The sequence below is a fragment of the Herpailurus yagouaroundi genome, unplaced genomic scaffold, assembly GCF_014898765.1.
Source record: "Herpailurus yagouaroundi ecotype Mexico unplaced genomic scaffold, PumYag 142, whole genome shotgun sequence".
Classification (NCBI taxonomy): Eukaryota; Metazoa; Chordata; class Mammalia; order Carnivora; family Felidae; genus Herpailurus; species Herpailurus yagouaroundi.
In genome coordinates, this window is record NW_024412397.1 from 48,626,178 (window position 1) to 48,639,497 (window position 13,320).

Below are 13,320 nucleotides of genomic sequence, written 5' to 3' on the forward strand. Positions count from 1 at the left end.
AAAAAAACTGTAGAGCAGATCAACGAAACCAAGAGTTGGTTTTTTGAAAAAATAAACAAAATTGACAAACCTCTAGCCAGGCTTCTCAAAAAGAAAAGGGAGATGACCCAAATAGATAAAATCATGAATGAAAATGGAATTATGACAACCAATCCCTCAGAGATACAAACAATTATCAGGGAATACTATGAAAAATTATATGCCAACATATTGGACAACCTGGAAGTAATGGACAAATTCCTGAACACCCACACTCTTCCAAAACTCAATCAGGAGGAAATAGAAAGCTTGAACAGACCCATAACCAGCGAAGAAATTGAATCGGTTATCAAAAATCTCCCAACAAATAAGAGTCCAGGACCAGATGGCTTCCCAGGGGAGTTCTACCAGACGTTTAAAGCAGAGATAATACCTATCCTTCTCAAGCTATTCCAAGAAATAGAAAGGGAAGGAAAACTTCCAGACTCATTCTATGAAGCCAGTATTACGTTGATTCCTAAACCAGACAGAGACCCAGTAAAAAAAGAGAACTACAGGCCAATATCCCTGATGAATATGGATGCAAAAATTCTCAATAAGATACTAGCAAATCGAATTCAACGGCATATAAAAAGAATTATTCACCATGATCAAGTGGGATTCATTCCTGGGATGCAGGGTTGGTTCAACATTCACAAATCAATCAACGTGATACATCACATTAACAAAAAAAAAGAGAAAAACCATATGATCCTGTCAATGGATGCAGAAAAGGCCTTTGACAAAATCCAGCACCCTTTCTTAATAAAAACCCTTGAGAAAGTCGGGATAGAAGGAACATACTTAAAGATCATAAAAGCCATTTATGAAAAGCCCACAGCTAACATCATCCTCAACGGGGAAAAACTGAGAGCTTTTTCCCTGAGATCAGGAACACGACAGGGATGCCCACTCTCACCGCTGTTGTTTAACACAGTGCTGGAAGTTCTAGCATCAGCAATCAGACAACAAAAGGAAATCAAAGGCATCAAAATTGGCAAAGATGAAGTCAAGCTTTCTCTTTTTGCAGATGACATGATATTATACATGGAAAATCCAATAGACTCCACCAAAAGTCTGCTAGAATTGATACATGAATTCAGCAAAGTTGCAGGATACAAAATCAATGTACAGAAATCAGTTGCATTCTTATACACTAACAATGAAGCAACAGAAAGACAAATAAAGAAACTGATCCCATTCACAATTGCACCAAGAAGCATAAAATACCTAGGAATAAATCTAACCAAAGATGTAAAGGATCTATATGCTGAAAACTATAGAAAGCTTATGAAGGTAATTGAAGAAGATTTAAAGAAATGGAAAGACATTCCCTGCTCATGGATTGGAAGAATAAATATTGTGAAAATGTCAATACTACTCAAAGCTATCTACACATTCAATGCAATCCCAATCAAAATTCCACCAGCATTCTTCTCGAAACTAGAACAAGCAATCCTAAAATTCATATGGAACCACAAAAGGCCCCGAATAGCCAAAGGAATTTTGAAGAAGAAGACCAAAGCAGGAGGCATCACAATCCCAGACTTTAGCCTCTACTACAAAGCTGTCATCATCAAGACAGCATGGTATTGGCACAAAAACAGACACATAGACCAATGGAATAGAATAGAAACCCCAGAACTAGACCCACAAACGTATGGCCAACTCATCTTTGACAAAGCAGGAAAGAATATCCAATGGAAAAAAGACAGTCTCTTTAACAAATGGTGCTGGGAGAACTGGACAGCAACATGCAGAAGGTTGAAACTAGACCACTTTCTCACACCATTCACAAAAATAAACTCAAAATGGATAAAGGACCTGAATGTGAGACAGGAAACCATCAAAACCCTAGAGGAGAAAGCAGGAAAAGACCTCTCTGACCTCAGCCGTAGCAATCTCTTACTCGACACATCCCCAAAGGCAAGGGAATTAAAAGCAAAAGTGAATTACTGGGACCTTATGAAGATAAAAAGCTTCTGCACAGCAAAGGAAACAACCAACAAAACTAAAAGGCAACCAACGGAATGGGAAAAGATATTTGCAAATGACATATCGGACAAAGGGCTAGTATCCAAAATCTATAAAGAGCTCACCAAACTCCACACCCGAAAAGCAAATAACCCAGTGAAGAAATGGGCAGAAAACATGAATAGACACTTCTCTAAAGAAGACATCCGGATGGCCAACAGGCACATGAAAAGATGTTCAGCGTCGCTCCTTATCAGGGAAATACAAATCAAAACCACACTCAGGTATCACCTCACGCCAGTCAGAGTGGCCAAAATGAACAAATCAGGAGACTATAGATGCTGGAGAGGATGTGGAGAAACGGGAACCCTCTTGCACTGTTGGTGGGAATGCAAATTGGTGCAGCCGCTCTGGAAAGCAGTGTAGAGGTTCCTCAGAAAATTAAAAATAGACCTACCCTATGACCCAGCAATAGCACTGCTAGGAATTTATCCAAGGGACACAGGAGTACTGATGCATAGGGGCACTTGTACCCCAATGTTCATAGCAGCACTCTCAACAATAGCCAAATTATGGAAAGAGCCTAAATGTCCATCAACTGATGAATGGATAAAGAAATTGTGGTTTATATACACAATGGAATACTACGTGGCAATGAGAAAAAAATGAAATATGGCCTTTTGTAGCAACGTGGATGGAACTGGAGAGTGTGATGCTAAGTGAAATAAGCCATACAGAGAAAGACAGATACCATATGGTTTCACTCTTATGTGGATCCTGAGAAACTTAACAGGAACCCATGGGGGAGGGGAAGGAAAAAAAAAAAAAAGAGGTTAGAGTGGGAGAGAGCCAAAGCATAAGAGACTGTTGAGAACTGAGAGCAAACTGAGGGTTGATGGGGGGTGGGAGGGAGGAGAGGGTGGGTGATGGGTATTGAGGAGGGCACCTTTTGGGATGAGCACTGGGTGTTGTATGGAAACCAATTTGACAATAAATTTCATATATAAATAAAAATAATAATAATAATAAATAAATAAATAAACAAATGTGGTGCACACATACAACAGAATATTATTCAACCCTAAAAAAAGAAGGAAACTGACACCTGCTACAGTACAGAGGAACCTTGGAGACATTATGCCATGTGAAATAAGCTGGTCACAAAGGACGAATACTGTAGGATTCCACTTACATAAGATACCCAGGGTCGCTAAATTCACACAGAGAGAAGGTAGAATGGTAGTTGCCAGGCGCTAGGGAAAAAGGAGAATGGGGAGTTGTTGTTTATGGGTACAGAGTGCCGGTTTTGCAAGATGAAAAAGAATTCTGGTGACTGGTTGCACAGCAATGTTAATTTAACACAACTGAACTGTACACTTAAAAAAATGTCTAAGATGGGGTGCCTGGGTGGCTCGGTTGGTTAAACATCAGAGTTCAGCTCAGGTCATGATCTCGCAGTTCATGAGCTCGAGCCCCACGTTGGGCTCTGTGCTGACAGCTCAGAGCCTGGAGCCTGCTCCGCATTCTGTGTCTCCCTCTTTCTCTTTCCCTCCCCTGCTCGTGCTCTGTCTCTGTCTCTGTCTCTCTCTCTCTCTCTCAGAAAATGAACATTAAAAAAATGACTAAGATGGTGCATTTTATATTGTGAGAACTGTACCATAATCAAAAGTAATAACAGTCTCTCTCTGCCCCTCCCCTGCTTGTGCTCTGTCTCTGTCTCTCTCTCTCAAAAATAAATAAACATTAAAAAAAGTAATAATAATAAATGTATTTGCCAATAAAACTATTTTTTTACTGTTTTTAACTCTTTTGATAGACAGGTATGGGAGTCTGCACTGTGACAGACTGGATGTTAAGGGATGCAAATATTCACATAACAGTCTTCACAATGATTAATGACTTAAAACTGATGCTTATTTTTTAAATACAACTACTATTATATCAGAAATAACCACAGAAACAATGATCCAAACTAACTTTCCCCATTCCAGCTGGACGCGTAGCTTACCTGCCCTAGATCCAAGGTGACATTGACTTTGTTGTACTGTGTGCCTGAGGAGAGAGGAGGGCTTTGCCACCAGCGCTCAGATCCATCAATTGCATTGGTGACTGGATGTGCTTTCCTGGGGTCCTCAGAATTGCAATAGTCACAGAACTGGCCCTGGGGGGAAAAAAGGAAAGCTCTTTTTTTGATTTTCAAATAATTTTTTCTTATCAATTTAGTAAAGAGGCAACTAAAACAAAGACCACTTTATACGGCTCAGAGATGTCAGCTGTTGAGATTCGTCATCATGTATTCTGCAGACAGTAGTAAGGCTTTTTCGTCTTTAATCTTAAAGCATATCACCCATTTATACCTCTGTTTATCATGATTCTAGGATATATATTATACTTATCTTCCCATCTTTTACAGCTATGTTTTTCTTGTACCAGACAACACTTTAAGACGAACTGTCTTAAAGATGAATGTTGTACCTGAGATGCAAAGATTATCTGCATGTCTCTTTATGTACTACTCTGCAATCTCCATGTCAGGCACGAGGATACAAAGAGAACCCGTTTGCAGTCTCAGTGGAGGCGATAAGTACACAAACAACTGTAAGGCAAGGATACAGCAAGAGTATAATAGAATTCTGGGTCAAAGGTGATACATATTCCATGGGCTCAGAAAACAAGGTGGAAGAGGCAGAATTAAGTTGCCGGTGAGGGTAGACGTGACTTTGGTGAGTATCAATGAACGGCAAACAGGGAAGGTGCTCCAGGTAGAGGAACCAGCACCATCAAAGGCACAGAGGCCAGCAGGTCCAGTTTAACAACAGCGTGAGTAATCAAAGACAAGACCTGAAAGATAAATGGGAAGATAAAAGCTGGTCTGTGGATACCAAAGTGAGAAGCTGATAATTAACTCCATAGATAAATGAGAATCCATTCTTATCTGGAGTGATATCTATTTGGTATTATCATCTTTACTGAATTCTGATTCTGCTGATATCATCTCATCTTCTTTTTTTTTTTTTTTTTCATTTTTTTTCATCTCATCTTCTTACTGAATTACTCTTTTGGGGGAGGCAAACTCTTGATTCTGTTTTGTTTTGTTTTGTTTTGTTTTGTTTTGTTTGTGATGCAGAATTTTACAGACATTACCACCTGAAAAGCTGAATATATGGCCCTTTCTTATATACTGAATACATTTTAACTGGGTCAAAGGATCATGCTTATCCAGTGGTGGGCTTCACACACTGAACTGCTTTGCTCCCCAGTGAAATTACCCGAGAGCATAACCACCATACAGGAGGGGGATAAAGAAGTAAATTTACACCCACAGCCTTTCCAGAATGTTCTGCGACAAAATGGCAGCTCTGCCCTCTGACAAGCATCTTTTTTTTTTTTTTATTTTTTTTTTTAACGTTTATTTATTTTTGAGACCGAGAGAGACAGAGCATGAACCGGGGAGGGTCAGAGAGAGAGGGAGACACAGAATCTGAAACAGGCTCCAGGCTCTGAGCTGTCAGCACAGAGCCCGACGCGGGGCTCGAACTCACAGACCGCGAGATCGTGACCTGAGCCGGTCGGACCCTTAACCGACTGAGCCACCCAGGCACCCCAAGCATCTTTAAATTTCATTCTTTTTTAATTTTTGTAAATGTTTTTGTTTGATTTTTGAGAAAGATAGACAGGGCGCAAGCAGGGGAGGGGCAGAGAGAGAAGGAGACACATAATCCAAAGCAGGCTCCAGGCTCTGAGCTGTCAGCACAGAGCCCAACGCGGGTTCGAAATCGTGAACCACAAGATCATGACCTGAGCCAAAGTCAGACACTTAACCAACTGAGCCACCCAGGAGCCCCTAAAGTTCATTTTTAAGTGTTCAAAGATAAATTTGATCCTGATATGGAACAAAATGTGCTACCAAATGTTTTCATCTAGTGGGTAACTGAGGATTCTCCCATATGTGGTGATATATTTATATACAACTTTATCTTTTGATATTATGTGAAGACACTTGTAGAACTCAGAAGCAGCACCCTGGGATATGCAGCCCCATCAGTTTGTGTGATCAGAGACCATGTGTGTCTTCCTTGTCACCACACTTCAGCCAGCACATTGCCCTGCACATCACAGAAGCCCAATACGGGAAAGATCCCTTCAGAGATTTTTTTAAAGTTTATTTCTTTATTTTAAGAGAGAGAGAATCCACACAGGCTCCGCACCATCAGCACAGAACCTGACACGAGACTTGAACTCAAAATCTGCGAGATCATGACCTGAGCCGAAATCAAGAATCAAGGCGCTTAACGGACTGAGCAGCCCAGGCGCTCCACCATCAGCAATTCTTAAAAATAAATGGGGGTTCTACAAAATGTTGCTATTATAATAAAAACTGTAATTAAAAACTATTTAAGCTAAGACATCTAAACATCTGTCAATATTTTTCCTTTTGATGGTCTTTATTTTTCTCATTCTTTCCCAGAGAGAATTTTACCAATTTAGTTATTTATAAGGGAATTACATTATGATTCCTCAAAGTTTACAAGATTTATATACAGTTAGAAGCAAATCTCTTCAAGGATGTGGATGCCTATGACCTCTATTTATCTCCATCTCCATAACGTAGATGTAAGGAATGGAGAGGATGCTTTTTGTGTTGTTTTGGTGATTCTCAATTTTCAAATAATTATGTTAACTATTAAAGCGAACATTTACAGAGCACCTTTAATGCACCAGGCATCGTGCAGTTCCTACTTGCACCCTAAGATTATAACTTCTATTTTACAGTTGAGGAAACACAGTGAATTACATTAAGTAATTTCCACAAGAATCACACAACTGGTAAAATGGTAGAAGCAAAGCTTAAGCCTAGGGCCCCAGAAATATGTGGTCCACCACCCTGTACCTCTCTTCCCCATCTAGGGGCTACAACTCTGGTTTATTAGACATTGTGGATAGTCTGTAACATATATTCCCTCCTGTAACTGGTCTTAAAGATAGCCTTTACAATAACCTAAGAGTTCCCATTCCAAGGCCTCTCTCATTCAGAATCATATTGTTTCTGCTGATACCCTACTCCTTCTGCTACCCCAAATCAAACTGTGACCTGTTATATTACGGATAGGAACACTGGCTCCAGAGCTTTAGCACTACTAATTGTCTGATCAAGGGCTAATTACTAAAATATGAATTTTGAGTGTGTGAACAACAAATAATTTGAATGTACATATTCAAAAAATTATAATTTCATGAGCAAGAGAACACTGCAGTTATCCAAGTTAGTGTCAACACTGATATTTGGCAAGCTAACTAATATAACAGATACGTAAGTTAAAGATGGATTTCTGGGGCGCCTGAGTGGCTCAGTCATTTGAGCATCCAACTCTTGATTTTGGCTCAGGTCATGACCCCAGGGTCATGGGATCAAGCCCCATGTTGGGCTCCACACTCCGGTGCTTAAGATTCTCTCTCTCCCTCTGTCCCCCTCCCCCACTTGTGCTCTCTCTCTCTCTAAAATAAAATATAATTAAAAATTAAAAATTATAAGAAAGATGAATTTCTAGTAGTGAAGTTTGCCTAGGTGACAAAAATAAGCCAAACCCTTCTGTTCGTCTCTACATGTCTACATGTGTCATTAGTAAAACCTCTGGCGTTCTTCAGCTGCTGCTAAGGTGCTTGGTCCTTTTGAGAAAGCTAAGGCCATGTGGGGTCGGGTGGGGGGGGGGTCTCACTTCATCCAATGACTAGCTCCGCACCCAGCACTCGCCCACACCGTGGCTTCTGTCTTGGAGCTTGCCTGTGTCTGCCAGGCCTTCACCCTGCACAACAATGGAGTGACAGTCCCGGAGGAGATCAGTGTCCTCACTAAAGTAGTGGGCATGAATGTTGAACTTGTCTGGCCAGGCTTGTTTGCAAAGGCCTTGGCCAATGTCAACGTTGGGAGCCTCCTCTGCAACGTAGAGGCTGGGGGACCTGCTGGGGGTGCTGCGGGCTGGTAGCTGGGCAGGGTCAGCGGTCAGTCCAGATGTCTGCCCTCAGTCCATCTGCCATCACACCGGACTGCAGGGCACTCTTCCTATGATGCCCCATGAGAGGTTTTTGTTGGTGGGCAGGGCAGGCGGTCAGACCAGCTGCCTGCCCCCAGTCTGCCTGCTGGGGCTGTAGCCACGCCGATCACCAGGACACTCTCTGTGCCTCTGGCCATAAGGAACGGCCGCTGGGGATGCCGATGCAGTGGTGTGTGTGGTTATCTTCCCCTCTTCCCAGAGCAGGAGTCACTTTGGAGTGGCGCTGATCCCTCCTGGGGTGGTTTGCAGGGCGCGCTGGGGCAAAAGCGGCTCTGGAGGGACACATGCCAAATGGGGCAGTGGTGGATGGGGCAGGTCTGCTGGGGAATACACAGGTGCTAGCAGGATAAGTGGAGAGTACTCACACTGGTTCCCAAAACTGTCTCACTATCTACACTGGGAAGGGAGGGGGCTGAAGAGAAATGTCACCACCAGCACCCCTGTCAGAGTGGCTAGAACCAAAAAGACAAGAAATTCAAGTGTTGGCAAGGATGTGGAGAAAAAGGTACTCTTGTGTGCTGTTGGTAGGAATGCAAATTGGTGTAGTCGCTTTGGAAAACAGTATAGAGGTTCCTCAAAAAAATAAAAATAGGATTACCATATGATTCACTAATTCCACTACTGGGTATCTACCCAAAGAAAACAAAAACACTAATCTGAAGATATATGCATCCCTAAGTTTATAACATCATTATTTACAACAGCCTAGATATGGAATCAATTCAAGTGTCCATTGGTAGACAAATGGATAGAGAACAGCAGTGTGTATATACAACAGAATGTTACTCAGCCATAAAAAAGAATCAGATCTCTGAGGCGCCTGAGTGGCTCAGTCAGTTGAGTGTCCGACTTTGGCTCAGGTCATGATTTCATGGTTTGTGAGTTTGAGCCCCACATCAGGCTCTTTGCTGTCAGCACAGAGCCCACTTGGGAACCTCTATCCCCCATCCCCTCTCTCTCTGCCCCTCCCTTGCTCTCTGTCTCAAAAATAAATAAATGAACATTAAAAAAAAAAAGTGAGATCTCATCATTTGCAACATAATGGATGGACCCACGGGGTATTATGCTAAGTGAAATAGACAGAGAAAGACAAATAGCATATGATTTCACTCTTATGTGGAATTTAAGAAACAAACAAAATTTATTAAAAGAATTTCTAAAATCTAAATAAATGAAACAACTATTTTCTTGGATAGGGTAATATCAAAAACTTACAATTCCCCAAAGTTGATCTAAAAGTTGATACAAGCCCAATGAAAACTCAATAGAGATTCTCTTGGAGCACAGTAAGATAATTCTAAAATTTATGTGGAAGAGTAAAAGACTAAGAAAAGCCAGGATATTGCTGAACAAAGAGAGCAGGGAGAAGGAAGCCTGGCCTTCGAGTATCAGGGCTTACTATGAAGCTGTTACAATTAAAACAGAGCAAGATGAGAGAAACGGTTCTGCAGGACAGAAAAGAGCCCAAAACAGACTGTGCATTTTTAAAACCTTAGTTTATATACAGAGGCACTACATCAGATCAGTGAGCTAATCCATATCCAATGGAAAACAATAAAATCAAATTCCTACACAAGCCACAAATGAAAATCAGCTTCAGATGAATTAAGGACTTCATGTCAAAAATAAACTTTAAAGCCAATTAGTGAAAACTACCAGAGAATATCTTTTAGAATTTGGAGGAAGGAATGATTTCTTAAACAAGATTCAAAAAACACTGACTACAAAAGAAGAGAGGGACTTGACTATGGTACTAAAATTAAGAATATTGGTTCACCTTAAAGAAGTAGAAAGAAGAGTTACAAACTGAAAGACATTCACAGTATACAAGTGGCAGACAGTCTTTCATGACGGCTGCCATCAATTCCTTCTGTGTGTGTGTGTGTGTGTGTGTGTGTGTGTGTGTGTGTATGTGTGTCTGCCACTTCACACATCAAGAGGTAGAGGCTATCTTCCCTGGAGATTATTCTCTCCTCTCGAATCCAGACTGACTTCATTATTTGCAGAAGCAACATTCTGGGATTTTTGAGCAAGGGCCTTAAAAGGACTAGCAGATTCTGCTTTCCTCCTCTTGCAAGCCAACCTCCAGGTAAAAAGTCCAACTACCCCCAGATCACCAGGATATGAGAAAGCCCCCACTAAGCAAATGGAGAGGACACACGGAAGACCACAGAGACACCTGACGTGTTCATAAAGCCTTCTGGGACTGTCCAGTCCTGCCTAGGCAGCTACCGAATACACCTGAGCTATTCCAGGTGACACCACACGGAGCAGAAGAACCATCTAGCTGAGCCCCGTCACCCCATAGAATAACGAGAAAAAAAATTATCGTTTTAAGCCACTAAGTTTTGGGGTGCTGTCTTACACAAGAATCAATACCTGAACCAAAAACATAAAATCAACAAAGAATTCTCATCAGAAATATATGCCAAACTTCTGCAAATCAATAAGGAAAGTATAAACAGATCACTAAAAAGAAGGGCAAAAGTAGGAATAGGTATTTTACAGAGAGGAAACACATACATCAATAAGCATTCAAAGAAATGTTCACTCTCACCACCATTAGTGATCAAGGCAGACCACAGGGTAATACTGTTCAAAATGTGAGGATAAGGGGGCTTCTGGGAAGATGGCAGCGTAGGAGGACGCTGGGCTCACTGCGTCCTGCGGATCACTTAGATTCCACCCACACCTGCCTAAATAACCCAGAAAACCACCAGAAGACTAGCAGAAATGGAGTCTCTGGAGCCAAGCACAGACGAGATGCCGACAGAAGAGGGTAGGAAGGGCGGAGAGGCGGTGCACGCTCCACGGTCTGGCGGGTGGGAGCCGGGCAGAGGGGCAGCCAGCCGGCCAAGCAGAGCCCCCGAGTCTGGCTGGCAAAAGCAGAGGGGCCAGATGGAGTGTGTTCGGACAGCAAGCGGGACTTAACATCTGGAAGGTTACAAGTTAACAGATCTGCTCAGAGAACGGGAGGGCTGGAGGACAACGGGAGGGAGAGTTGTTGAGCCCCGGACGACAGAGCTCAGCTTGGCAGGGAACAAAGGCGCTCACCAGCGCCATCTCCCTCGCCCATCCACAGCCAAAATCCCAAAAGGAACCAGTTTCTGTCAGGGAACTGGCTTGCACCGGGCAAACACCCAACACTGTGCTTCTGCAGATCCATCCCTCCGGCAGGTCTGACTTCCTCCCGGTGCCGCAGGGCCCCTCCCAAAGCGGATCTCCGAAGGAAAAGCGAGCTGAGCCTGCCCCTCCCACCCCTGTGCACCTTGCCGATCCACCCTGGCTAATATGCCAGATCCCCAGCACCACAAGCCTGGCAGTGTGCAAGTACCCAGACGGGACATGCCACCCCACAGTGAATCCTGCCCCTAGGAGAGGGGAAGAGAAGGTACACACCAGTCTGACTGTGGACCCAGCGGTGGGCTGGGGCAGACATCAGGTCTGACTGCGGCCCCGCCCACCAACGCATGTTATTCAAGACAGCACATGGGAAGTTCCCCCGCAGTCCGCACCACTCCAGGGACTAGCCAAAATGACGAAACGGAAGAATTCCCCTCAGAAAAACGTCCAGGAAATAACAACAGCTAACGAACTGATCAAAAATGATTTAAACAATATAACAGAAAGTGAATTTAGAATAATAGTCATAAAATTAATCGCTGGGCTTGAAAACAGTATAAAGGACAGCAGAGAATCTCTTGCTACAGAGATCAAGGGACTAAGGAACAGCCAGCAGGACCTAAAAAAATGGTATCAATGAACTGCAAAATAAAATGGAGACAACTACGGCTCGGATTGAAGAGGCAGAGGAGAGAATAGGTGAACTAGAAGATAAAATTATGGAAAAAGAAGAAGCTGAGAAAAAGAGAGATAAAAAAATCCAGGAGTATGAGGGGAAAATTAGAGAACTAAGTGATGCACTAAAGAGAAATAATATACACATAATTGGTATTCCAGAGGAGGAAGAGAGAGGGAAAGGTGCTGAAGGTGTACTTGAAGAAATCATAGCTGAGAACTTCCCGGATCTGGGGAAGGAAGGCGTTGAAATCCAAGAGGCACAGAGAACTCCCTTCAGACGTAACTTGAATCGATCTTCTGCACGACATATCATAGTGAAACTGGCAAAATACAAGGATAAAGAGAAAATTCTGAAAGCAGCAAGGGGTAAACGTGCCCTCACATATAAAGGGAGACCTATAAGACTCGTGACTGATCTCTCTTTTGAAACTTGGCAGGCCAGAAAGAATTGGCACGAGATTTTCACTGTGCTAGACAGAAAAAATATGCAGCCGAGAATCCTTTATCCAGCAAGTCTGTCATTTAGAATAGAAGGAGAGATAAAGGTCTTCCCAAACAAACAAAAACTGAAGGAATTTGTCACCACTAAACCAGCCCTACAAGAGATCCTAAGGGGGACCCTGTGAGACAAAGTACTACATCACTACAAGCATAAAACATAGAGACATCACTACAAGCATAAAACATACAGACATCACAATGACTCTAAACCCGTATCTTTCTGTAATAACACTGAATGTAAATGGATTAAATGCGCCAACCAAAAGACATAGGGTATCAGAATGGATAAAAAAACAAGACCCATCTATTTGCTGTCTACAAGAGACTCATTTTAGACCTGAGGACACCTTTCGATTGAGAGTGAGGGGATGGAGAACTATTTATCATGCTACTGGAAGCCAAAAGAAAGCTGGAGTAGCCATACTTATATCAGACAAACTAGACTTTAAATTAAAGGCTGTAACAAGAGATGAAGAAGGACATTATATAATAGTGACAGGGTCTATCCATCAGGAAGAGCTAACAATTATAAATGTCTATGCGCGGAATACCGGAGCGCCCAAATATATAAAACAATTACTCATAAACATAAGCAACCTTATTGAGAAGAATGTGGTAATTGCAGGGGACTTTAATGCCCCACTTACAACAATGGATAGATCATCTAGACACACGGTCAATAAAGAAACAAGGGCCCTGAATGATACATTGGATCAGATGGACTTGACAGATATATTTAGAACTCTGCATCCCAAAGCAACAGAATATACTTTCTTCTCGAGTGCACATGGAACATTCTCCAAGATAGATCATATACTGGGTCACAAAACAGCCCTTCATAAGTTTACAAGAATTGAGATCATACCACGCGTACTTTTGGACCACAATGCTATGAAGCTTGAAATCAACCACAGAAAAAAGTCTGGAAAACCTCCAAAAGCATGGAGGTTAAAGAACACCCTACTAAAGAATG

The 13,320-nt window shown here is 42.3% G+C and overlaps 1 protein-coding gene across 4 annotated transcripts in view; it reads right to left on the reverse strand.

Annotated features, from left to right (window-relative positions):
• LAMA3 (laminin subunit alpha 3) overlaps positions 1-13,320 on the reverse strand; it is a 279,417-nt gene that overhangs the window by 239,719 nt on the left and 26,378 nt on the right. For 3 of the 4 annotated variants that reach the window (XM_040479218.1, XM_040479217.1, XM_040479220.1), the window contains exon 2: positions 4,001-4,153. The exons of the other annotated variant lie outside the window; for it this stretch is intronic. In XM_040479218.1, the coding sequence (XP_040335152.1) occupies positions 4,001-4,153 (153 nt within the window). The remainder of the gene's footprint in view (positions 1-4,000; positions 4,154-13,320) is intronic. 4 annotated transcript variants of the gene reach the window in all.